The sequence below is a fragment of the Entelurus aequoreus genome, linkage group LG22, assembly GCF_033978785.1.
Source record: "Entelurus aequoreus isolate RoL-2023_Sb linkage group LG22, RoL_Eaeq_v1.1, whole genome shotgun sequence".
Classification (NCBI taxonomy): Eukaryota; Metazoa; Chordata; class Actinopteri; order Syngnathiformes; family Syngnathidae; genus Entelurus; species Entelurus aequoreus.
In genome coordinates, this window is record NC_084752.1 from 38,703,575 (window position 1) to 38,730,112 (window position 26,538).

Consider the following 26,538-nt stretch of genomic DNA (forward strand, 5'->3'; position numbering starts at 1 on the left):
AATAGCCTTCATATTTTTTCCTGACCTGGCTTATATTCCGCTCTATTTAGCACTGAATAATGGATAAACCACATTAACTTTGACTATTTATATATATAAATATATATATAGATATATATGTATGTGTATATACACGCATATATAATAACAATGTGTTTGTTACTGTATTCCCAGCGTTCATCTCTGTGTCTGGCGAGTGTCCTCTCCTGCTGGACGAGGTGCGTCACTTCCTGACTTTGTGTCCCGAGCTGTCTCTGGGTTGGTTCGAGGAAGGTCGCCTGGTGGCCTTCATCATCGGATCACTGTGGGACCAGGAGAGGCTGACCATGGTAGGTCATCCCTCGCCATCCACTCATATGTCCTCCACTTTTGAGCGGTGAAAAGGTTGATGTGGTGTAGCGTAGAAGCACCTGCAAGTAGGGATGATGTTTGATAAGAAATGATCGAGTTCGAGCCTATTATGGAATCCTCTTATCGAACCGATTCCTTATGGATTCTCTTATGGAGTCCAGATAGGTTGTTGTATATGGGAAAAACACACAATATTTGGTTTAACAAAAGCTCACTTGTATTATATAATAAAAAAATAAAATCTAATAAATAAATAAATATTGACTATTACCCACCTAAAAATAAAATTAAAAAAAAATATTGACTGTTGTTACCCAAAGTATATTAAGTGGGATTTTTCAGAGAAACAAATATATACAGTAACACAAAAACAAGCTGTCTCTGTGATCACTATAGGTGTATAAATAATAATATAGTGTTCAATAAAATCAGTCCCTTGGGCACAAAACTGGAAATAATACAGCTCTCCAAAAAGTGCACTTCTGCTGCTATTTGACATAACTGTTTGTTATGATGCTTTGACATTTTTGCACTTTATTTCTTTATTGAAAGAACATTCTATGAAGAGAAAAGTTGTTTGCAAATGTGGTTACAATGCTAAAAAATGAAAAGTTAAAGGTAAAAATAGAAATACACTTTATTGAGTTAACATTATTTCTTTATATGGGGGAAAAATGTTATGAGCGAGAGAATATAACAACTACACTACCCAGCATGCAACGGGAGTGACGAGCATGCGCGGTAGCCCCGAAAAGTGTTGCATGTTGCCACGCTGTGAAAGTAAACGTCAAGAAGTCAGCCAACACGCCTCGTCTGCATTATTTATAATTAGACAGACAACACATCTACAGTGTGATTTTGTAACGTTTACAAGGAAAGAAAAACAAAAGTTCAAAAAGGGAGATGTGTTGTATATATATGTATGTGCTGCAGTGTTGTATATATATGTATGTGCTGCAGTGTTGTATATATATGTATGTGCTGCAGTGTTGTATATATATGTATGTGCTGCAGTGTTGTATATATATGTATGTGCTGCAGTGTTGTATATATATGTATGTGCTGCAGTGTTGTATATATATGTATGTGCTGCAGTGTTGTATATATATGTATGTGCTGCAGTGTTGTATATATATGTATGTGCTGCAGTGTTGTATATATATGTATGTGCTGCAGTGTTGTATATATATGTATGTGCTGCAGTGTTGTATATATATGTATGTGCTGCAGTGTTGTATATATATGTATGTGCTGCAGTGTTGTATATATATGTATGTGCTGCAGTGTTGTATATATATGTATGTGCTGCAGTGTTGTATATATATGTATGTGCTGCAGTGTTGTATATATATGTATGTGCTGCAGTGTTGTATATATATGTATGTGCTGCAGTGTTGTATATATATGTATGTGCTGCAGTGTTGTATATATATGTATGTGCTGCAGTGTTTTATATATATGTATGTGCTGCGGTTGCTATAAGAACGTTGCGACAGCTGCCGTAAAGGAGGTGCGTTGCTAGCCTGGTTGCTATGTTTCCGGTTGGTGGTAAAAGTGTTGGTCATGTGTTTGTACCCTGCTGAAATCTCTCAGTAAAGTTATTCGATGGATTATAGCTTTTGTTTTGAACTTTATTACACCTTGGAGCGCTTTTTCCCGTCCATTGTTTTCCTGCTTTCGCTATCTGCGCCTAATGACTGAGCTACGTGACGTCATTTCTTGTGATGTCCCACGGAGCATTTCTGGTCGGGACGGGATTCGAATAAAGAACCAACTCTTTTCCTTTACTATAGTGGTCTCGATAACGGGTACCGGTTCTCAAAAAGGGATTCGAGTCCGAGGACTCGGTTCTTTTCTTATCAAACAACCGGGAAAAGCGGTTTGGAGTATCATCCCTAGCTGCAAGTCAGTTAAAACAGATGCCAGCACGAGAGTGTGAGTGACAGTAAGAAAAGATGTGACCAATGTGGTCTTATTTGTTTAGTTTTATTGATTGATGTATTATTTGTTTAGTTTTATTGATTGATGTATTATTTGTTTAGTTTTATTGATTGATGTATTGTTATTTGTTGGGTGAAACAACCTCTCTCTCCTCGTCATGTGGGACGTCTGTTGTGATGTCACTTCCTGGTTCCATATCTTGCCTCTGATTGGCCGGTCCCTAATGTTTTGCCCTAATCTTAACCAATGGTGACTCATCCTAGTAAACAATCATGGATGTTGTTACAATCATCATTGATGTACAGTTTGTCCTTGGCTACTTAGCTTCCATATTTGACGTCATCATTTTGAAGTGAAAACTAGTTTGTACCAGTGGATGATGAACAAGTGAATCATTAGGGGACAAGTCTAGTTGTGGGTCAAGATTTGAACACACATTGTAGGAGGTAAAAAGGTCAAGTGTATATTGTAGTTATATTTCTACACATAACCAGGAGGTAAATGTATATTGTAGTTATATTTCTACACATAACCAGGAGGTAAAAAGGTCAAGTGTATATTGTAGTTATATTTCTACACATAACCAGGAGGTAAAAAGGTAAAGTGTATATTGTAGTTATATTTCTACACATAACCAGGAGGTAAAAAGGTAAGGTGTATATTGTAGTTATATTTCTACACATAACCAGGAGGTAAAAAGGTCAAGTGTATATTGTAGTTATATTTCTACACATAACCAGGAGGTAAAAAGGTAAAGTGTATATTGTAGTTATATTTCTACACATAACCAGGAGGTAAAAAGGTAAGGTGTATATTGTAGTTATATTTCTACAGATAACCAGGAGGTAAGTGTATATTGTAGTTATATTTCTACACATAACCAGGAGGTAAAAAGGTCACATGCCTGCAGAAGTTGCTGAGGGCAAAAAGTGAAAGTGAAAGTGAAAGCACATCTAACCTTCTCTGGTGTGACGTTGCAGGACGCCCTGACGCTCCACAAGCCGCACGGCATGACGGTCCACATCCACGTGCTGGCGGTGCACCGCACCTTCCGGCAGCAGGGCAAAGGCTCCATCCTGATGTGGCGCTACCTGCAGTACCTGCGCTGCCTGCCCTACGTGCGCCGGGCCGTCCTCATGTGCGAGGACTTCCTGGTGCCCTTCTACCAGAAGTCCGGCTTCAAGTCCCAGGGCCCCAGCCACATCTCCGTGGGGCCCCTCGCCTTCGTGGAGATGTGCTACCCGGTCCGAGGACACGCCTTCATGCGGCGGAACAGCGGGTGCTGAAGGGGACCGGGAGTCTCACGGACTAGACCGAGGGACACTTTTGAGGTGAGGGTCCTGCCTGACCTCCTCAGTGACAGTGACACACCTGAAGACTGGACACACCTGAAGACTGTGACACACCTGAAGACTGGACACACCTGAAGATTGGACACACCTGAAGACTGGACACACCTGAAGACTGTGACACACCTGAAGACTGTGACACACCTGAAGACTGGACACACCTGAAGACTGTGACACACCTGAAGACTGGACACACCTGAAGACTGGACACACCTGAAGATTGGACACACCTGAAGACTGGACACTCCTGAAGACTTCTCTCTCACGCCCAACATGACTGACCTCTGACCTCTTGTGCAACAGGGGTGTCCAAACTTTTTCCACCGAGGGCCGCACTCGGAAAAATGAAAACATGCGAGGCCATTTTCATATTTGTCATTTTTAAAACAACACAAAATATGAAATGTTTTAACCTTTAAGGCTCCCCTCAGATTATCTGTTGCTAAAAATGTGGATTTTTTCTCATATAACTGCTACAGTAAATCTAATACAACTCTTACAGTAAATCTAATATAACTCCTACAGTAAATCTAATACAACTCTTACAGTAAATCTAACTCCTACAGTAAATCTAATATAACTCCAATATAACTCCTACAGTACATCTAATATAACTCTTACAGTAAGTCTAATATAACTCCTACAGTAAATTTAATATAACTCCTACAGTAAATGTAATATAACTCTTACAGTAAATCTAATATAACTCCTACAGTAAATCTAATACAACAATATAACTCTTACAGTAAATGTAATATAACTCCTACAGTAAATCTAATATAACAATATAACTCCTACAGTAAATGTAATATAACTCTTACAGTAAATTCCAACATCAAGTCTGTTGATATGAGGTTAAAAAAAATAAAAAATGTTTTATGCGCTTTTTTTCCATCGACTAGCCTGTTTTTGATGTCAGAAAACACAACAGACGTATTATTTTTAGCCCTCAGAGTGGAAGTGAAGTCATTGGAGCTTTAATTAGGTTAATTAAAACCATTGATTTTAATTAATTATTATTTTTGGAGCAATTAGTTAAAAAAAATGGTTGTATCCCACTAAAGTTCCTGGGGATCCATAAGATGATCATAAAAGTCTTTAAAATAAGTTATTCCTTTTTAAAAAAAAAAAATGTTAACGCTTAAATTTCTAGATCAATTTGTCGATTAGAAGTTTTTATAATTTTTTTGTTTGTTTTATGCCCTTTTTGTCAAGGAAAACTCTTGTTTTTGTATAATAGGAAACACCTTGATGTGAATAATAAGCCTTGACTTGGTCCATATTTTATATAACAACATTGATTTTGATTCATTATTATTTTTGGAGCAACAACAAAAGAAAGGGGGAAAGAAAAGAAAACAGTTTGCTTATATTCCACTTTTTCTGACCTTTTTTCAAATGTGTTGTTAAGCACGTGTGAGCAGGAGTGTGGGAGTGCTCCTTCCAACATTGACTGTGGCCCTTGGTGGCCCTCCTACTGGAAGTCTTGAATCAAGACTCTTGTACATACTGTACATTACTCAATGTTTGCATTCTGCAGGGAATAAAGGATTTATTTTCTAGCTTCTTCCAGAAAGTGCCTTTTTCTTCTAAAACTTTTATTTCACCACATTGCAAAGACTGCTGGCCACAAGAAGTTCAGTGTGTCAATGTGGAGGCCGGGCTCTTCAACTAGCAACCTCACTCCAGCACCGGCACCGGCACTTCTGCAGGAGGTCCTTCGAGGCAGCAGCACTCCTGCATTCAAGTGCTGGCCCAGGGGCCCTCATCCATACTGGTCCTCATCCATACTGGTCCTCATCCATACTGGCCCTCATCCATACTGGCCCTCATCCATACTGGCCCTCATCCATACTGGTCCTCATCCATACTGGCCTTCATCCATACTGGTCCTCATCCATAATGGCCTTCATCCATACTGGTCCTCATCCATAATGGCCTTCATCCATACTGGCCCTCATCCATACTGGCCCTCATCCATACTGGTCCTCATCCATAATGGCCCTCATCCATACTGGCCCTCATCCATACTGGTCCTCATCCATACTGGTCCTCATCCATAATGGCCTTCATCCATACTGGCCCTCATCCATACTGTCCCTCATCCATAATGGCCCTCATCCATACTGGTCCTCATCCATACTGGCCTTCATCCATACTGGCCCTCATCCATACTGGTCCTCATCCATAATGGCCTTCATCCATACTGGCCCTCATCCATACTGGTCCTCATCCATACTGGCCCTCATCCATACTGGTCCTCATCCATACTGGCCCTCATCCATACTGGTCCTCATCCATACTGGTCCTCATCCATACTGGTCGTCATCCATACTGGCCCTCATCCATACTGGTCCTCATCCATAATGGCCTTCATCCATACTGGCCCTCATCCATACTGGTCCTCATCCATACTGGCCCTCATCCATACTGGTCCTCATCCATACTGGCCCTCATCCATACTGGTCCTCATCCATACTGGTCCTCATCCATACTGGCCCTCATCCATAATGGCCCTCATCCATACTGGTCCTCATCCATACTGGCCCTCATCCATACTGGTCCTCATCCATACTGGCCCTCATCCATACTGGTCCTCATCCATACTGGCCCTCATCCATAATGGCCTTCATCCATACTGGCCCTCATCCATACTGGTCCTACTGGCCCTCATCCATACTGGCCTTCATCCATACTGGCCCTCATCCATACTGGCCCTCATCCATACTGGCCTTCATCCATACTGGCCTTCATCCATACTGGCCCTCATCCATACTGGCCCTCATCCATACTGGCCTTCATCCATACTGGCCCTCATCCATACTGGCTCTCCAATGGTGACTCATCCTAATAAGCAATCATGGATGTTCTTACAGTAAACTAAGCAATCATCATTGATGTACAGTTTGTCCCCTGCCCGTGGAGTTGCTTCGCTACGTAGCTTCCATTTTTAACTTCATCATTTTGAATGGAAAACTAGTTTTTACCACTGGATGATCAAAAAGCCTACTCTTTAGTGCAGGGGTGGGCAATTAATTTTTACCGGGGGCCGCATGAGCAACCCGAGCACTGCTGGAGGGCCACATCCACAATATTTCAATTACATTTTGCTCAATATTATTTTTGATATATACCGTAAGATAAATAATAATAATAATAATTAATAATAATAGTAATACTTCAACATAGTGTGTGTAACAGCATTCCATGACTAATATCAATAAATTAACATTAATAATAAATGACAGTAAAATAAGCACACGTATGACTGAGGAGTCATAGTGTAACTTTGTGTGGTGTTTGAGTTGTCCGACTTTTTGTGTGGCCATAAACGCACCAGTGGTTTAGTGCTATGCGTGTTGGTGACAGATGACAAGTTGCTTTTGGCCTGCTTTGTACGTCAGAAAATGACTAGTTTTTCGAGATAGAAGTGTTTTACTCATGTTTTTGGTGTGGTTATGGCCGAATATAAACAGTTTTGCTCAATAAAGTGATGGATATAATTCCTGGCCTCGAAGCATCTCGATAGACGTTACAATAATTGAACGGTGTTCAATTGAACGGTGTTGACGAACACCGTTAGGGCCGCTTGTTGTCACTGTCACTCAAAGTTGCATTGCAAAATTACATAGAATAAATATGTTTATTTTGTTTAGAATTCAGATGGGATTTGATTTGGTGCGCGGCATATATTTGCTGCGCGCAGAGGACGCTTGAGCAGTGCGCAATTGCGCAGGCACGCACCTTAGAGGGAACGTTGCTTGGCAGTCCATGTCTTGTTGAAAACACGCCATTCTTCATCAACTTTTCTCTTTTTAGCGTCTCGGGTGTAAACCGTGCATCACTTGTCGCTGCATGTGCACCTTCACTCACAGGTTACACACGGACACATGCCCATAAATAACACTTTTCAAAATAAAAGCAGCACATTTGTATTGCGCGCACGACATAGATGTTTTTTCAACTTTATTTTGTAATTAATGATTGCAGTTGTTCACATTCACTCACAATCACGCACACGCATACGTCCACACGGAAGTAATACAAATAACGATTTTCAAAACAAAAGCAGCACCGTTGTATTGCACACTCGACATAGATACTTTTTAAAATGTATTTTGTCATTTATAATTGGCCTCACGCGGGCCGGACAGGGACGCACAAAGGGCCGGATGTGGCCCGCGGGCCGCAGATTGCCCAGGTCTGCTTTAGGGGAAACCCCGAGTTGTCGGCAGGTATTTTTAACACACATTGTAGGTCGGAAAAACGGAAAATACTGTATTTATATTTTTCCAGAAACAAAAAAAAGAGGGCTTTCCGAGCATAGACGTAACAATCACATGCCTGACCTTGTGATTGACGGTACTGAGGGGTTCCTCAAGGCACCACTTTAAGTCCTCTCCTATTTCCAACTAGTGTGTTGCTGTGGCAGGTTTACTTCACGTGTCATTATAGTTGTACTAGTGCTGTTCCATTTTAGGTCCTCTCTTTTTCACCATCTGGCATATTCACATTAGGTTCCAAAAATTGGTGAGTGAAAAGATTACCTTTGTGTCACGGCACATGCACAATGTCTTCTGCTGCAAGTATCAGCTGGCACCTCCACCAGAAGCACGCCCCTGCTCGCTCTTCCCGCATCGCGGGCCACGCACCTGCAGGCAATCACCAATCTGCACACCTGGGTCTGATGAGGGCAGACGGAATAAAGACCAGCGGACCCGAAGATGCAGTGCCGGAACGTAGTTCACTCCTCGTAGTAAGCGTCTCTGTGCTTTCCCTGTGCCTGTGATGGAGCTGTGTGCCTCGACTCCCCACCGGATTCTGGACTGCTTCCCTCGATCCTCGACCCCTGCTCGGACACGGACCTCGTTGCCTCTCTCCAGCCCCCGACCTCTCGCTTGCCCACGGACTGTCTTCTTGCCTTGCCCCTCTGGTCTGTCAAAGGATTCATCATACTTGCACATACAACAACCTCTGGTAACATTTACATTGTTCATTCTTCACATCTTCTAGCACCATTCACATTTAGTAGCATACACACCCCAACACATAGTCAGTGTCAATAAACCTGTTGAACCGATTCCTGCCGTTGTGTCGTCTTCTTCTCCTGCCGTACGTAATAGTACGTTCAGGCCAAATATGTCGGAACCAGACAACACAGGCAGTCCCTAGTCCGCACCCTTGTCCCTTGTAAAGTGTAGAGCAGATATAGATCATCTACATCTACTATATGGTGTGTAAAGTACATGTAGAGCAGATATAGATCATCTACATCTACTATATGGTGTGTAAAGTACATGTAGAGCAGATATAGATCATCTACATTTACTATATGGTGTGTAAAGTACATGTAGAGCAGATATAGATCATCTACATCTACTATATGGTGTGTAAAGTACATGTAGAGCAGATATAGATCATCTACATCTACTATATGGTGTGTAAAGTACATGTAGAGCAGATATAGATCATCTACATCTACTATATGGTGTGTAAAGTACATGTAGAGCAGATATAGATCATCTACATTTACTATATGGTGTGTAAAGTACATGTAGAGCAGATATAGATCATCTACATCTACTATATGGTGTGTAAAGTACATGTAGAGCAGATATAGATCATCTACATCTACTATATGGTGTGTAAAGTACATGTAGAGCAGATATAGATCATCTACATCTACTATATGGTGTGTAAAGTACATGTAGAGCAGATATAGATCATCTACATCTACTATATGGTGTGTAAAGTACATGTAGAGCAGATATAGATCAAAAAAGAAAAAGCATATCCTAGCATCCTAGTCCTGGTTATTATAATGAATAGTGTCATTTATTTAGACATCCAGTGATGTTGTCATGGACCTCAATGCTGCCTTTGTATTCCTCGGTGATGGCAAAGATCAGAAAGTGGTCACAGTCCAAACAGAAAGTGGTCACAGTCCAAACACCTTCATGAAGATTGTTCAAAAGAGTAAAAAAGAGATAGTTAGTTGCAGCGAGGGTCTGTCCTTCAGGGTTGAAGTTCAAAGAAGAGGCTAACACGTTAGAACAAGTCAATGTTTTTCCCTCACTTGACCCGAGAGTCAACCCATAAATCTCATCATTCCCTTAACTGCCTAATCCCTCCGCACGCTTGTGGTCACACCCTGGCTTTTCCCAGCAGCTGTGGGCACGCGCGCACACACACACACACACACACACACACACACACACACACACACACACACACACACACACACACACACACACACACACACACACACACATGCACCATGCTGCAGGAAGTCAACAACTAGTTGAAAAGTTTGGAAACATCCTGAATGTTCTCGCACTGAGGGAGCTGCCAAGGTCTGAGGAAGGAGACATGCATATCAAGTGTAAGGCAACCAGTGGTCTGACATGATTACTTTCACTTTCACTTTCACTGCATCTGCTTGTGTCTCTGCCAAAGAAGTAGTTCATGTGGAAGTAGTCAAGGACCAGACTACCTGGAGGGCTGCACTAAAACACCATTCTTATTATCAGCATTCTAATTACATTCAGCATTTTCAGACATCCATAAAAAATCCTCATCAATTGAATACATTTATAATATAAATATTATATATATATATATATATATATATATATATATATATATATATATCCTATATATATATATATATATTTATATATATATATATATATATATATATATCCAATATATATATATATATATATATATATATATATATATATATATATATATATATATATATATATATATATATATATATATATATCCAATATATATATATATATATCCAATATATATATATATATATATATATATATATATATATATATATATATATATATATATATCCAATATATATATATATATATATATATACACACATATATACTTATATAATATATATATATATATTTTTTAATGAGAATCCATTTAAAAAAAAAGACATTTGTAGGCCATCTCCATGCAACTAGAAGGAGCTTTTCTAACCTGTTTTAAAATACTTTCATTATATTTACCAAATAATAGGGTGCACAAAAAAATGGATTCACATCCAAATCTTGATTCTTGTTCATCCCGATTTTAAATCGATTCATAATTTTCAAAAATCAATTAAAAAGGTTTTTTTTAATATATATATATATATATATATATATATATATATATATATATATATATATATATATATATATATATATACATATACTGTATATATACATATATGTATATATATATTATAAAGTTATGATTTTTAATCAATTTTATAAATTGATAAAATATATACACATGCATACAGTATATATATATATATATATATATATTTACACATACATATATTTAAACACACACACACATATATATATATACATACTACATACTTATACATATATGTACATATACATATATACATAAACATATGTACATATTTATATACATTATATATACATACATACATATGTATTCATACGTACATATACATATGTGTATATATATATATATATACATATACATATATACATACATATACTGTACATATAGTCAAGATTTCTGTGTTTTATCCGTTATATATATATAATATATATCAATACCAATACTCAATACCGGGGTAGAGCAGAATATACGTTAGTTCAGGAACAAATACAGAGGCTATATCATCCTTAAAAGCCTGTAAGGATGATATAGCCTCTGTATTTTTCCTGACGTAACGTATATACTGTACATATATATATACACACACACACACACACACACACACACACACACACACACACACACACACACACACACATATATACAGTATATATATATATATATATATATATATATATATATATATATATATATATATATATATATATACACATTTATATACAGGAATTTAAAAATTGGATAATCAACCCAAGAAGCGTAATTGTAAGGAATGGTTGGGTGGCCCAAGGTTCCGACTGAGGTTGGTACTGCTTCCTGTAAAGTGGGACCTCCTATGGACCAGCTCTGTCTTGTGAGCCTTGTCAAAGACTAAAAAGCCTTCTTTGGTTTCATCCAGCTGTGTGCACAAGAAGTCCTGAGTATATCTTTGTGCTGCCTCACCAGCGCCAAGTCAAGGCCATGGTCAGGTGTTAGTGCACCACGTGGTTGATGTCGTGGTCGATGTCGTACTTCTCGCAGAACTTGCTGGTGAAGGGCAGGCAGGTGAGATGCTCCAGCCAGTGCCAGTTGATGGGGTAGATGTAAAACCAAACCATGAGTGAGGAGGACAGGCCCAGGTAGGCCAGCAGCGACACCACAATCAGAGCCCGTTTGCGGTACTTGTCCAACATCCCGAAGGTGACGTAGGGCAGGAAGGCGAAGGACAGCAGCAGACCGCTGAGGAAGCCAAAAATGTGGGCGATGTTGTCGATCCACGGCAACAAGCCGCACAGGAAGAGGAAGAAGACGATGCCCAACAGTTTTAGGAAGGCCTTTCGGGGTTTCTCCAGCATTTGCCAACCTTGAAAGAGCTCCACGAAGAGGCAGGCCAGGAGTCCAAACTGAGATCCAGCTGGACCCACCTGAGGGAGTGACAGGGGAGCACTATTACAACTACTCCCACTGACATCTTGAATATACTCACACATTTAATCAGGGCCAACTACTCCCACTGACATCTTGAATATACTCACACATTTAATCAGAGCCAACTACTCCCACTGACATCTTGAATATACTCACACATTTAATCAGAGCCAACTACTCCCACTGACATCTTGAATATACTCACACATTTAATCAGAGCCAACTACTCCCACTGACATCTGGAATATACTCACACATTTAATCAGAGCCAACTACTCCCACTGACATCTGGAATATACTCACACATTTAATCAGAGCCAACTACTCCCACTGACATCTTGAATATACTCACACATTTAATCAGGGCCAACTACTCCCACTGACATCTTGAATATACTCACACATTTAATCAGAGCCAACTACTCCCACTGACATCTTGAATATACTCACACATTTAATCAGAGCCAACTACTCCCACTGACATCTGGAATATACTCACACAGTTAATCAGAGCCAACTACTCCCACTGACATCTTGAATATACTCACACATTTAATCAGAGCCAACTACTCCCACTGACATCTTGAATATACTCACACATTTAATCAGAGCCAACTACTCCCACTGACATCTGGAATATACTCACACATTTAATCAGAGCCAACTACTCCCACTGACATCTTGAATATACTCACACATTTAATCAGAGCCAACTACTCCCACTGACATCTTGAATATACTCACACATTTAATCAGGGCCAACTACTCCCACTGACATCTGGAATATACTCACACATTTAATCAGAGCCAACTACTCCCACTGACATCTTGAATATACTCACACATTTAATCAGAGCCAACTACTCCCACTGACATCTTGAATATACTCACACATTTAATCAGGGCCAACTACTCCCACTGACATCTTGAATATACTCACACATTTAATCAGGGCCAACTACTCCCACTGACATCTTGAATATACTCACACATTTAATCAGAGCCAACTACTCCCACTGACATCTTGAATATACTCACACATTTAATCAGGGCCAACTACTCCCACTGACATCTGGAATATACTCACACATTTAATCAGAGCCAACTACTCCCACTGACATCTTGAATATACTCACACATTTAATCAGAGCCAACTACTCCCACTGACATCTTGAATATACTCACACATTTAATCAGGGCCAACTACTCCCACTGACATCTTGAATATACTCACACATTTAATCAGGGCCAACTACTCCCACTGACATCTTGAATATACTCACACATTTAATCAGAGCCAACTACTCCCACTGACATCTGGAATATACTCACACATTTAATCAGGGCCAACTACTCCCACTGACATCTTGAATATACTCACACATTTAATCAGAGCCAACTACTCCCACTGACATCTTGAATATACTCACACATTTAATCAGAGCCAACTACTCCCACTGACATCTTAAATATACTCACACATTTAATCAGAGCCAACTACTCCCACTGACATCTTGAATATACTCACACATTTAATCAGAGCCAACTACTCCCACTGACATCTTGAATATACTCACACATTTAATCAGAGCCAACTACTCCCACTGACATCTGGAATATACTCACACATTTAATCAGAGCCAACTACTCCCACTGACATCTTGAATATACTCACACATTTAATCAGAGCCAACTACTCCCACTGACATCTGGAATATACTCACACATTTAATCAGAGCCAACTACTCCCACTGACATCTTGAATATACTCACACATTTAATCAGGGCCAACTACTCCCACTGACATCTTGAATATACTCACACATTTAATCAGGGCCAACTACTCCCACTGACATCTTGAATATACTCACACATTTAATCAGAGCCAACTACTCCCACTGACATCTGGAATATACTCACACATTTAATCAGGGCCAACTACTCCCACTGACATCTTGAATATACTCACACATTTAATCAGAGCCAACTACTCCCACTGACATCTGGAATATACTCACACATTTAATCAGGGCCAACTACTCCCACTGACATCTGGAATATACTCACACATTTAATCAGGGCCAACTACTCCCACTGACATCTTGAATATACTCACACATTTAATCAGGGCCAACTACTCCCACTGACATCTGGAATATACTCACACATTTAATCAGAGCCAACTACTCCCACTGACATCTTGAATATACTCACACATTTAATCAGAGCCAACTACTCCCACTGACATCTGGAATATACTCACACATTTAATCAGAGCCAACTACTCCCACTGACATCTTGAATATACTCACACATTTAATCAGGGCCAACTACTCCCACTGACATCTGGAATATACTCACACATTTAATCAGAGCCAACTACTCCCACTGACATCTGGAATATACTCACACATTTAATCAGGGCCAACTACTCCCACTGACATCTGGAATATACTCACACATTTAATCAGGGCCAACTACTCCCACTGACATCTTGAATATACTTAAGGCTGCAGCTAACGATTATTTTTCTATCGATTAATCTATAGATTATTTTTTCGATTAATCGGTTAATCTATAGATTATTTTTTCGATTAATCTATAGATTATTTTTCCTTTTACCGATTATTTTTTTTATTTAAAATGAAGATGAAAAAATAAATGTAGGCCCGTTTTTTCAAAAGGCATCGCTTTTATTTACAAAAAAAAGAAGTATGGCCACTCAGTCAACATTGACAACAACATGACTAAATATTCTGTAACAATGTAAACATTTAAAACTTTTAACATTTAACAAAATTAAAAGTAGCTTATTTGCTTTTTAATGTGCAAATATACAAGTCAACATCCAGTGCAAATCTTAATATTCTGCAATAGTATAAGCATTTCAAAAGTAAAAGTATTGCTTATTTTGCTTTAAAATGTGCAAAAATAAAGATAAACATCCAATACAAAAAAGTGCAAAACGAAATATTCTGTAACAACAGTGTAAACATTTCAACAAAAGTGAAAGTATTGCTTATTTGCTAAAATGTGCAAAAATAAAGATAAACATCCAATACAAAAAAGTGCCAATCTAAATATTCTGGAGCACTGTAAACATTAAGTATTGCTTTTAAAATGTGCAAAATAAACATCCAGTCCAACACAGTACACAATAACCAATTCTACTCATTCCAGTGAGTGACTAACAGTTGTAATGAAGAAAGGTTAGCATGTCTACATGTTTGGTTCTTTTCTTGTTTACAATATTCCCAGCAGCTGAAAATAGGCGCTCAGAAGGGGTCCATGTGGCTGGAACTGAGAGGTAATTAGCCTTCACCTCAAGCCAGGACTGCGAGTGAGCTGAGCTGCAGTTTAAGTTTCTAGAAGGTCAACGGGCTCATAGTGATGTTACTAGTAGTTGACTGGGAGGTGTTTATTATCATTTGGGGAGAGTCCGCTGCCTGATGCTCACCTGCTAAACACCTATCTGCTCCACGCTGAAGCGCTGACTACATGCGCTCTGAATACACACTGCTGATTGGCTGATAATGCTTCGTGTGTACCAATCAGATGGTTGTGTGGGTGGGACAATGCTGCGTGTGTACCAATCAGATGGTTGTGTGGGTGGGACAATGCTGCGTGTGTACCAATCAGATGGTTGTGTGGGTGGGACAATGCTGCGTGTGTACCAATCAGATGGTTGTGTGGGTGGGACAATGCTGCGTGTGTACCAATCAGATGGTTGTGTGGGTGGGACAATGCTGCGTGCTGAGACAGACGCAGAGGAGCGAAGCAGCTTGTTAAGACTTTAGCAGCTAAAGTTAGCTTTAGCTTAGAAACTCGTTCGGTACACCCCGTGCCGAACCGAAAGCCCCGTACCGAAACGGTTCAATACAAAACACGTACCGTTACACCCCTAGCAGATACAAATGACACAGTCATGTTTTTGTGTAATGATGACAACGTATGCTCGCGCGGACGATTGACTAGTTGATGGTTTTCTTTTCAAATGTTCGTTCATTGACGTTGTGCTGCTATGATAGGCCATTTCCGCTCGACACAGTGTGCATACAACAACATTATTAGGCCGTTTATTGAAATACTCCCACACTTTTGACCACTTTTGGCATGCTTTTCCCCCCTCGCTTGCACCGCTCGCATCGTCTGCTTTGATCGTCTGCTTTGCGGTCCGCCATGACGGTAGTGTGACGTAAATATGCGACGCGTCGACGCACAAAAACGGCGTCGACGTATTTACGTAACCGATGACGTCGACTACGTCGACGCGTCGTTTCAGCCTTAAATATACTCACACATTTAATCAGGGCCAACTACTCCCACTGACATCTTGAATATACTCACACATTTAATCAGGGCCAACTACTCCCACTGACATCTTGAATATTCTCACACATTTAATCAGGGCCAACTACTCCCACTGACATCTTGAATATACTCACACATTTAATCAGGGCCAACTACTCCCACTGACATCTTGAATATTCTCACACATTTAATCAGGGCCAACTACTCCCACTGACATCTTGAATATTCTCACACATTTAATCAGGGCCAACTACTCCCACTGAGCCTACTAAGACTGACTTCAAGTTCTACATCTAATCAACTACTCCCACTGAGCCTACTAAGACTGACTTCAAATTCTACATTTAATCAACTACTCCCAGCTTGTATAGCAGCTCTAAGGCACTAGTTGTGGACTTAAAGATGATGACCACATGTGGTGAAGAAGAGTATTTTCACTTGAGTCACGTAGAAAGAAGGTCAACATGATGTTGAGTGGTCATGACAACTCATGCTCATGATTCACTCTCATGACTATTGACAATAATCACTCTTCTAAGCTACTTGTCTCTTTTTGTGTTTGACTTAGTTAGAACGGCGTACAACAGGATTGAAGCATTTCCAGGTTGACGGTCAAGAGTTATGTGCTGGCCGACTTGGCAGCTGAAGAGCCACACAACACACCGCCGTAAAAAAGGTGAGGATTTAAAGTGACGTCAGGGATGACTTACTTAGGGGCCAGATCTGGCCAGCTTTATATGTGCGTGAAACTTAGGGGCCAGGGGCCAGATCTGGCCAGCTTTATATGTGCGTGAAACTTAGGGGCCAGGGGCCAGATCTGGCCAGCTTTATATGTGCGTGAAACTTAGGGGCCAGGGGCCAGATCTGGCCAGCTTTATATGTGCGTGAAACTTAGGGGCCAGGGGCCAGATCTGGCCAGCTTTATATGTGCGTGAAACTTAGGGGCCAGGGGCCAGATCTGGCCAGCTTTATATGTGCGTGAAACTTAGGGGCCAGGGGCCGGATCTGGCCAGCTTTATATGTGCGTGAAACTTAGGGGCCAGGGGCCAGATCTGGCCAGCTTTATATGTGCGTGAAACTTAGGGGCCAGGGGCCAGATCTGGCCAGCTTTATATGTGCGTGAAACTTAGGGGCCAGGGGCCAGATCTGGCCAGCTTTATATGTGCGTGAAACTTAGGGGCCAGGAGCCAGATCTGGCCAGCTTTATATATGCGTGAAACTTAGGGGCCAGGGGCCAGATCTGGCCAGCTTTATATGTGCGTGAAACTTAGGGGCCAGGAGCCAGATCTGGCCAGCTTTATATGTGCGTGAAACTTAGGGGCCAGGGGCCAGATCTGGCCAGCTTTATATGTGCGTGAAACTTAGGGGCCAGGGGCCAGATCTGGCCAGCTTTATATGTGCGTGAAACTTAGGGGCCAGGAGCCAGATCTGGCCAGCTTTATATGTGCGTGAAACTTAGGGGCCAGGGGCCAGATCTGGCCAGCTTTATATGTGCGTGAAACTTAGGGGCCAGGGGCCAGATCTGGCCAGCTTTATATGTGCGTGAAACTTAGGGGCCAGGGGCCGGATCTGGCCAGCTTTATATGTGCGTGAAACTTAGGGGCCAGGGGCCAGATCTGGCCAGCTTTATATGTGCGTGAAACTTAGGGGCCAGGGGCCGGATCTGGCCAGCTTTATATGTGCGTGAAACTTAGGGGCCAGGGGCCGGATCTGGCCAGCTTTATATGTGCGTGAAACTTAGGGGCCAGGGGCCAGATCTGGCCAGCCCCTTCATTTTATGTGGCCCGCAACAGCCTGGAAAAAATATGAGTCAATAAATGACTTGACAGAAAAAAAACATGCACTGCACACAATTGAATATCTTTTAGACGCTAACATGATCTAATAAAGAAAATATTATATTATCATACATTCCAAACTGTTTTGTTGCCAAGATAAAAACAGAAGTTAAATATGTGCTTGCTTTAAAGGAAGTTATCCATCACATTGTACATTGTAGCATGACAAAAGATTTTATGGTTAAAAACTAATCGCCAGAATTTTATCTAAAAAAAACTGATACGTTTTTCCATTTACTGTAAATACTGTAAAAATAAATCTGTACATTTTACAATAAAATTATGCCAACTTAACTGCCAGCAAAATCTACAGATTAATTTTTACAGTGTACATCAAAACGATATATAATACTCTTTAAGCGAATCCATACATCTAAATTCATACAGTATATCATAAATGGTTACAAACGGCCCTCTGAGGGCCACCATAACAGCAATGTGGCCCTCAATGAACGTTTGACAGTCCTGCTGGAAAGTGTATATTCTTTATTGGTACATATTATACGTCATCGCACCGCTAATTGACAATAAAGACTCTTGAATCTTCTTTTTGACACAATTGTATTTACCATATTTTTTGGAGTATAAGTCGCACCGACCGAAAATGCATAATAAAGAAGGAAAAAAATATATATAAGTCGCACTGGAGTATAAGTCGCATTTTTGGGGGAAATGTATTTGCTAAAAGCCAACAGCAAGAATAGACATCTGAAAGGCAATTTAAAATGTCTAAAGAATAGTGAACAACAGGCTGAATAAGTGTACGTTATATGAGGCATAAATAACCAACTGCTATGTTAACGTAACATATTATGGTAAGAGTCATTCAAATAACAAGGACATATAGAACATGCTATACGTTTACCAAACAATCTGTCACTCCAGTGTTTCCCACACATTCATTTATTTGTGGCGGCCCGCCACGACAGAATTACGTCCGCCACAAATAAAAAAATAAATAAATAAAATAAAATACAAATTAAAAAAAATTTAAAATTTAAATAAAAAAAAATAAATTAAAATTATTTTTTTTTTAAAATAAAATTAAAAATTTTTTTTATTTTTTTTGTCCTGTCCAGCTTCTCAGGCAAATCTTATTATTGATGTAGATGCCCATATCGACTGTTCAGATTTACTTTACAAAAGAGAAGTGTAGGATACTTCTCTTGTTGCCTTATTTGTATTTGACTTTATTAAATGTATTTATATTAGAAACACAACATGTGTATCAATCAATCAATCAATCAATGTTTATTTATATAGCCCTAAATCACAAGTGTCTCAAAGGGCTGTATAAGAAAGGGTGCAAAGTCTGCAGGCAGTAGGAAACACATGGTTAAGTGTAGGGAGTAAAACTGATGGCAGTCTAAAGTTCAAGATTTTTGGAGCTCTTTGTTCAGTGGATCAGATGTTTGATGAAGCTCTGTGTCTATCTACCACCACTACTGTTTATTTGTTACTGACTGTGGCAGGACACCTGTTTCACTTTATGTTGCTGGTAAATAATATGCTTGTAGTAGTAGGCTAAAGTTCAATTATTTAGTATGCACTAATTAAAGGGGCAGAGCTTTGAGACATTTTAGCTTTTATATTTTATAAGATATATTTTTTGTAAGAACCACAATTAATAAATATATTTCAGTCAATAACTTATTGTTCAAATCTGTATATAAATATGTACATTAAGTGTTGTAATTATATTGTAAAATGGATGGATGGACGTTTGAAACAAAACTGTTATTATTAATTAGTAAGTATACATTTTTTGAGCCTTTTTAGAGAAAATCAAATCATTGCAGTAGATTATGCAAATTACTCGATGATGTCATGCTGACCACGCCCATAGCCACAGGTATCTTGGCAGTTTATGGGAAACACACCTAATCACTAAATCCCATGAAATCTTATACGTCTAGTCTCTTACGTGAATGAGATCAATAATATTATTTGATATTTTACGCTAATGTGTTAATAATTTCACACATAAGTCGCTCCTGAGTATAAGTCGCACCCCCGGCCAAACTATGAGAAAAACTGCGACTTATAGTGCGCAAAATACGGTAGTGAAAGACATACACACAAAATAGGCTACTTGAAATATTCTTAAGCTTTTACTTCTTATATTAATATATTTATTATTATTATATATTATATTTACTTGTTAAAAATTGCTTTGGTTACCCTGCATTCGTATGTTAAATTTGTGAACCCATCATCATTATTTAATAAATGCCCTTAAGCAATTAAGACGACAACATTGGCGCAAAAAGGAAAAGTGATATCAAAATGTACAATGTTGGGGCAAATATTCCAATAAATACTGAGCGATAACTATAAATAATGGGCTAAAAGTGTGTAATAATGTGCCAATATCACTATTCTATCGCAGTGCGAGTCATTTATGCCAACGCAGGGTCTTCTTACCCCCACACTTTGAGGCTAATCCACTTAAAGCACCTCTTTAAGTGGCTTTACTGTCATTTGTGGTGTGTGAGCTGGAGAGTGGAATTTCTGGCTCCCACGTCATGTTGCGTCACACTCAAAAGCCACCTCACTTCCCTTAAGATGACCATTTTATGGACCCACCCCCCAAAAAATCACACAGAAATGCCCATACTTGGAATATAACTTCATTTTCTAGGCAAAACCTCCTGGGAAGTTTTGAACTCAAATCCTATTGAAACTACATGAAGACATAAATGACGAGTGATCTATCTTGTGCTAATTGTGGACTATAATTGGCTATCATGGAGGGGGAGATACTTACCACGTGAGGGTGTGTCCACAAGAAAGTGTGGGCATGCAAGAAACGTGGCCGTGTGCGGGAGGAAGTAATCCCCCTCAGCAGTGGTCTTTGTTTGTCCACACAATGGTATTAGTCTAATCCCCCCAAAAAGAAAAAAAAACAGGAATTTGCCAGAAAGAGACACACATCACGAGGCGTGCCAGTACAATTGTGTTATTTTGCACACAACATGTTGTTGCATGCCACCATCAATTGATTAACGTGGACTTAAGCAAGTTGAAAAACTTATTGGGGTGTTACCATTTAGTGGTCAATTGTAGGTAATATGTACTGTACTGTGCAATCCACTAATAAAATAGAATATGTACTGTACTGTGCAATCGACTAATAAAATAGAATATGTACTGTACTGTGCAATCTACTAATAAAATAGAATATGTACTGTACTGTGCAATCCACTAATAAAATAGAATATGTACTGTACTGTGCAATCTACTAATAAAATAGAATATGTACTGTACTGTGCAATCGACTAATAAAATAGAATATGTACTGTACTGTGCAATCTACTAATAAAATAGAATATGTACTGTACTGTGCAATCCACTAATAAAATATAATATGTACTGTACTGTGCAATCCACTAATAAAATAGAATATGTACTGTACTGTGCAATCTACTAATAAATTAGAATATGTACTGTACTGTGCAATCTACTAATAAAATAGAATATGTACTGTACTGTGCAATCCACTAATAAAATAGAATATGTACTGTATTGTGCAATCTACTAATAAATTAGAATATGTACTGTACTGTGCAATCTACTAATAAAATAGAATATGTACTGTACTGTGCAATCCACTAATAAATTAGAATATGTACTGTACTGTGCAATCTACTAATAAAATAGAATATGTACTGTACTGTGCAATCCACTAATAAAATAGAATATGTACTGTACTGTGCAATCTACTAATAAATTAGAATATGTACTGTACTGTGCAATCCACTAATAAAATAGAATATGTACTGTACTGTGCAATCTACTAATAAAATAGAATATGTACTGTACTGTGCAATCCACTAATAAAATATAATATGTACTGTACTGTGCAATCCACTAATAAAATAGAATATGTACTGTACTGTGCAATCCACTAATAAAATAGAATATGTACTGTACTGTGCAATCTACTAATAAAATAGAATATGTACTGTACTGTGCAATCTACTAATAAATATGTACTGTACTGTGCAATCTACTAATAAAATAGAATATGTACTGTACTGTGCAATCGACTAATAAAATAGAATATGTACTGTACTGTGCAATCAACTAATAAAATAGGATATGTACTGTACTGTGCAATCTACTAATAAATATGTACTGTACTGTGCAATCTACTAATAAAATAGAATATGTACTGTACTGTGCAATCTACTAATAAAATAGAATATGTACTGTACTGTGCAATCTACTAATAAAATAGGATATGTACTGTACTGTGCAATCTACTAATAAATATGTACTGTACTGTGCAATCCACTAATAAAATAGAATATGTACTGTACTGTGCAATCGACTAATACAATAGAATATGTACTGTACTGTGCAATCTACTAATAAAAGTCTCAATGAATCAATCAATGGGAACTGTAAGTGAGGTTTTCCCTCCCACAGACAGACAGACAAGTTCCGAGCAGGGCTTACTCACACTAAGCACTTTGAAACTGTCTCAGTTCCAGCATTAAGGCTGGACTTTAAACAACACACTTGATTGTTGAATCATTACAGCTACTAATACCAAACAATGTGGCTTATCATGTAAATATAGCTGCTCTATAAATGAAAAGTGACAATACCAGGAGCTTAAAGTTCAGCTCATTTGTGCACGTGACCCTCGTGTATGTGCCTCTCTCTCTCTACCTTTCTCTCGCTCTCTCTACCTTTCTCTTTTTTCCCTCTCTCAAAGGTGGTGAGATTTGCTGTTGATAATCCTCCGAAGAGGAAACTTCCTCCAGTAAGTGAAGTAAGCTGTTTAAGGCGGTGAGTGGGAACACTGCTGTGACTAGTGTGGGCATGATTCCCTCCAGGTTTGTGTGCACTAAAACACGTGCAAACCTGCTAGCTGATCTACTAAACGTGTGCAAAATGGATTGTGTTTGTGAAGTGATCAGAATGCGGCGTGCCAGCCATTGTGCGTCTCTTCTGTATTCATGAATATGCATAAAAAAAGAATACTGGGAGGAGAAGAGGCAAATATATCACGCGTCATGTGATTCATCAACACTTATCATGAGCACTATTGAGCGTAAAATTGAGCACCTGTGAAAAGTATGTGCCAAGTGGCAGACATGCAGGCATGTGATTTCACCACAATGAGAAAGACTGAAAAAATTTCCGGGGGTCTGGGGGACGAAGGCCAGGTCCAGGGCCCTGGTGGGGGGACAGCTCCTGGTTTTTCACCAATTTAACATGCTAAAATCAACAAAGACAGCACCATTTGAAGAAAATATTTGAGTGTTTAAAGACATGGAAACATCATTAATAGAACATACATAACCCAATTATAATAATGAATCACTGTATATGGTTCAGTCCCAACAGTATTTAGTCACTAATATTTACATCTTGTGTTCATTTCACATCCACATTGATCAGTGTTATTATCTACACTTTATTTACAGTATTACTACATTACTTCAGTTCACTTCACACATTAGCTTCCTCGGAGAGTCCTAACATGAGCCTTCCTTGCACATTTCTGAGCAGCCTGCATTTTCCTTTTGGTCTCTGCTTTTGTAGCTTCTTTTTTGGATTGTTGGATAAATATAACAAAATACCAAATGTAAACATTTCATTCATAATTAAACATGTTTAGTACTGTTTACTCATATTTGAAAAGAGGAAATAATACTAATGTGAGGACACTGACATATTGCATGAAACAAGTGTGAAAATATTGACCTTCAAGATTGTTACACCACTGACAATAGTTTCAACAGACCACATAAGAACTTAATATTACAAAATAGTATTATATGCAAATTTATTTCAAATAAACTGTTAACTGGATTCAATAATGCGACTCTTTGAATTTCTGTAATTTCATAATATATTTTCACGTGGCTTTTTATTTTTAGAAAAACCCATTTATATTTCGCAAAGCAATAATTGGTTAATATTTAAAACAAACATGCGTATTTCGCAAGCAAATATTTTTTAGCTGACCTCATTAACAACCCTGTCTGCAACTGAAGTGGCTTGTGGGTGGATCTTTCCTCTCCATGTCACTTTGGGTTGACATCCAAAAGTAGCAGCTAGTGAAAAGTTAGTTTTCCTTGCTTCAAGTTGTTTCATATGTTTTTGGCGTTTCGCATGTACTTCCAAAGCCTTGAAACCTCGTGATCCATAGTCAATATTATCATGACACCACGTGCACAAAACATTCCCGGGACCATCGATTTTCCGAATAAAATCACCGAACAAAGTCGTAACTTCCTTCTTCCCAACAGTATCAGTGATTTCCCTTTCCATCCAGTCCCATCGGAACTTATTTTTGACATGTTTATCAATTTCTTTTACTCGTAAAGCATCCTTTCTCTCGAGAACCGACATTGTTTACATTTGGAAAATGGCGGTATGATGACGTTATTAACGTCATCATTCATAACAGATGTCCTGATTGGTCACAAGGAACATATCAACCAATCAACTACGGCGTAATATAAACTACGTCTTGAATCTTGATTTAGGGTCGGAAAAAAACCCGGAAAAACGGAAGATAATTTTTCTTTTTTTCCCCGAGATTAAAAAAGACGGAATTCCGACTTTAGACGGAAAAATCACATGCCTGGACATGGCCGGGAGGAAGGATCGCTGCTCACGCTGCAAAGACACAATTGATAGAGAATAATAATACAAATATTACACATATCGTGTCTTCAGCAACATTCTTTCATAATGTTTTAGCTGCATGCTGTGTGACTTAAGGGGCTGATTAAAATGATTTTAACTGATGCATTTTGGTGTTTGCTGGCGTTTTTTTTTATTGTTGTTCATTTTTTCCTGTATAATATATATTATTAACATATCCCTGAAGTTGCAGCCTCTCTATGAGAAAAGTGGGTTCTGTTGTAGATGCACTTTGGACTGTGTGTAATATGCCCATAAAAAGTGGTAGACGTCTCCTGCATGTTTGAAATCATGACAAACGGCATGGGTAGGAGTATGATAACACTAAAGTGTCTCTATGGTGATGCCCCGAATAGTACACGCAAGATCCTCTTCAATTTGGCCCGCCAGACGTCATGAGTTAATAAGGGATCTGGCCACAGGGAGATTTCAGTTTTAAAAGTCTGTCTATACAACATTAGGAAATCCAGGTCTAGGACCACTTATCATGCTATAAATACAACTGGGTGCAGCATTTACTGATATGACTCAATGCAAACAACCTTCCTTAGTCATAGTGCAAAAAAAAAAAAAAAAATCTCACCAACACAAAATGCCAACAGACATTTTAACAATATAACACAATTTGTGGATATTATTAAAAAACATTTAAAAAAAATAAATAAACAAACACTCTCCACACTTATCCATGTTTGGCGCATTTTAGCTGCTTGATATTTCTTATCGATTACAACATTTTAAGGAGGTTCTCACCGAAGTAAACAGGGTTGGACTCCAAATCTTACGTATTTTTAATATCCAATTATATTAATTATATATCCATTATATTCATACATGTATACACACATATACATATGTATATACACACACACACACACACACACACACACAGATATATATGTATGTATGTATGTATGTATGTATATATATATATATATATATATATATATATATATATATATATATATATATATATATATATATATATACATACATATCTGCATGTGTGTATGTATATCCATCCATTCATTTTCTACCGCTTGTCCCTCTCGGGATCACGGGGGGTGCTTGAGCCTATCTCAGTTGCACTCGGGCGGAAGGCGGGGTACACAAGTCACTACCATTCATATACTGTATATGTGAAAATATATATATATATATGTATATATATATATATTTTGGATATTTATATGATATTATTTGTATGTTATAAATGATCAATAATAATATGTTGACAAACACCAGCAAAAGTAGCAGGTAAATCTACTGTTAAATGTTGGTTATTGTACTTTACTTTACTCAAATCTAAACTCCAAACATCCCAGAACAAGCTAGTCAGATTCCTTCTAGACCTCCACCCCAGATCCCACCTCACTCCTACCCACTTCTCCAAAGTGGGCTGGCTCAGGGTGAAGGACAGAGTAAAACAACTTGCACTGAGCCTAGTCTATAAAATCCGCTACACCTCCCTGATACCGAAGTACATGTCAAACTACTTCCTTAACGTA

The 26,538-nt window shown here is 38.7% G+C and overlaps 2 protein-coding genes across 3 annotated transcripts in view; one reads left to right on the forward strand and one right to left on the reverse strand.

Annotated features, from left to right (window-relative positions):
- Nucleotides 1–5,308, forward strand: part of aanat1 (arylalkylamine N-acetyltransferase 1) — a 5,999-nt gene extending 691 nt beyond the window's left edge. Inside the window, exons 2-3 of the mRNA XM_062033153.1 lie at nucleotides 175–329; nucleotides 3,273–5,308. Coding sequence (XP_061889137.1) covers nucleotides 175–329; nucleotides 3,273–3,578 — 461 coding nt within the window. The 3' untranslated portion in view covers nucleotides 3,579–5,308. The remainder of the gene's footprint in view (nucleotides 1–174; nucleotides 330–3,272) is intronic.
- Nucleotides 5,309–11,207: 5,899 nt separating this feature from the next.
- Nucleotides 11,208–26,538, reverse strand: part of LOC133639657 (inactive rhomboid protein 2-like) — a 77,754-nt gene continuing 62,423 nt past the window's right edge. The window contains exon 19 of one of the 2 annotated variants that reach the window (XM_062033154.1): nucleotides 11,208–12,211. In XM_062033154.1, coding sequence (XP_061889138.1) covers nucleotides 11,780–12,211 — 432 coding nt within the window. In that variant the 3' untranslated portion in view covers nucleotides 11,208–11,779. The remainder of the gene's footprint in view (nucleotides 12,212–26,538) is intronic. The other variant, XM_062033155.1, reaches the window with a different exon arrangement.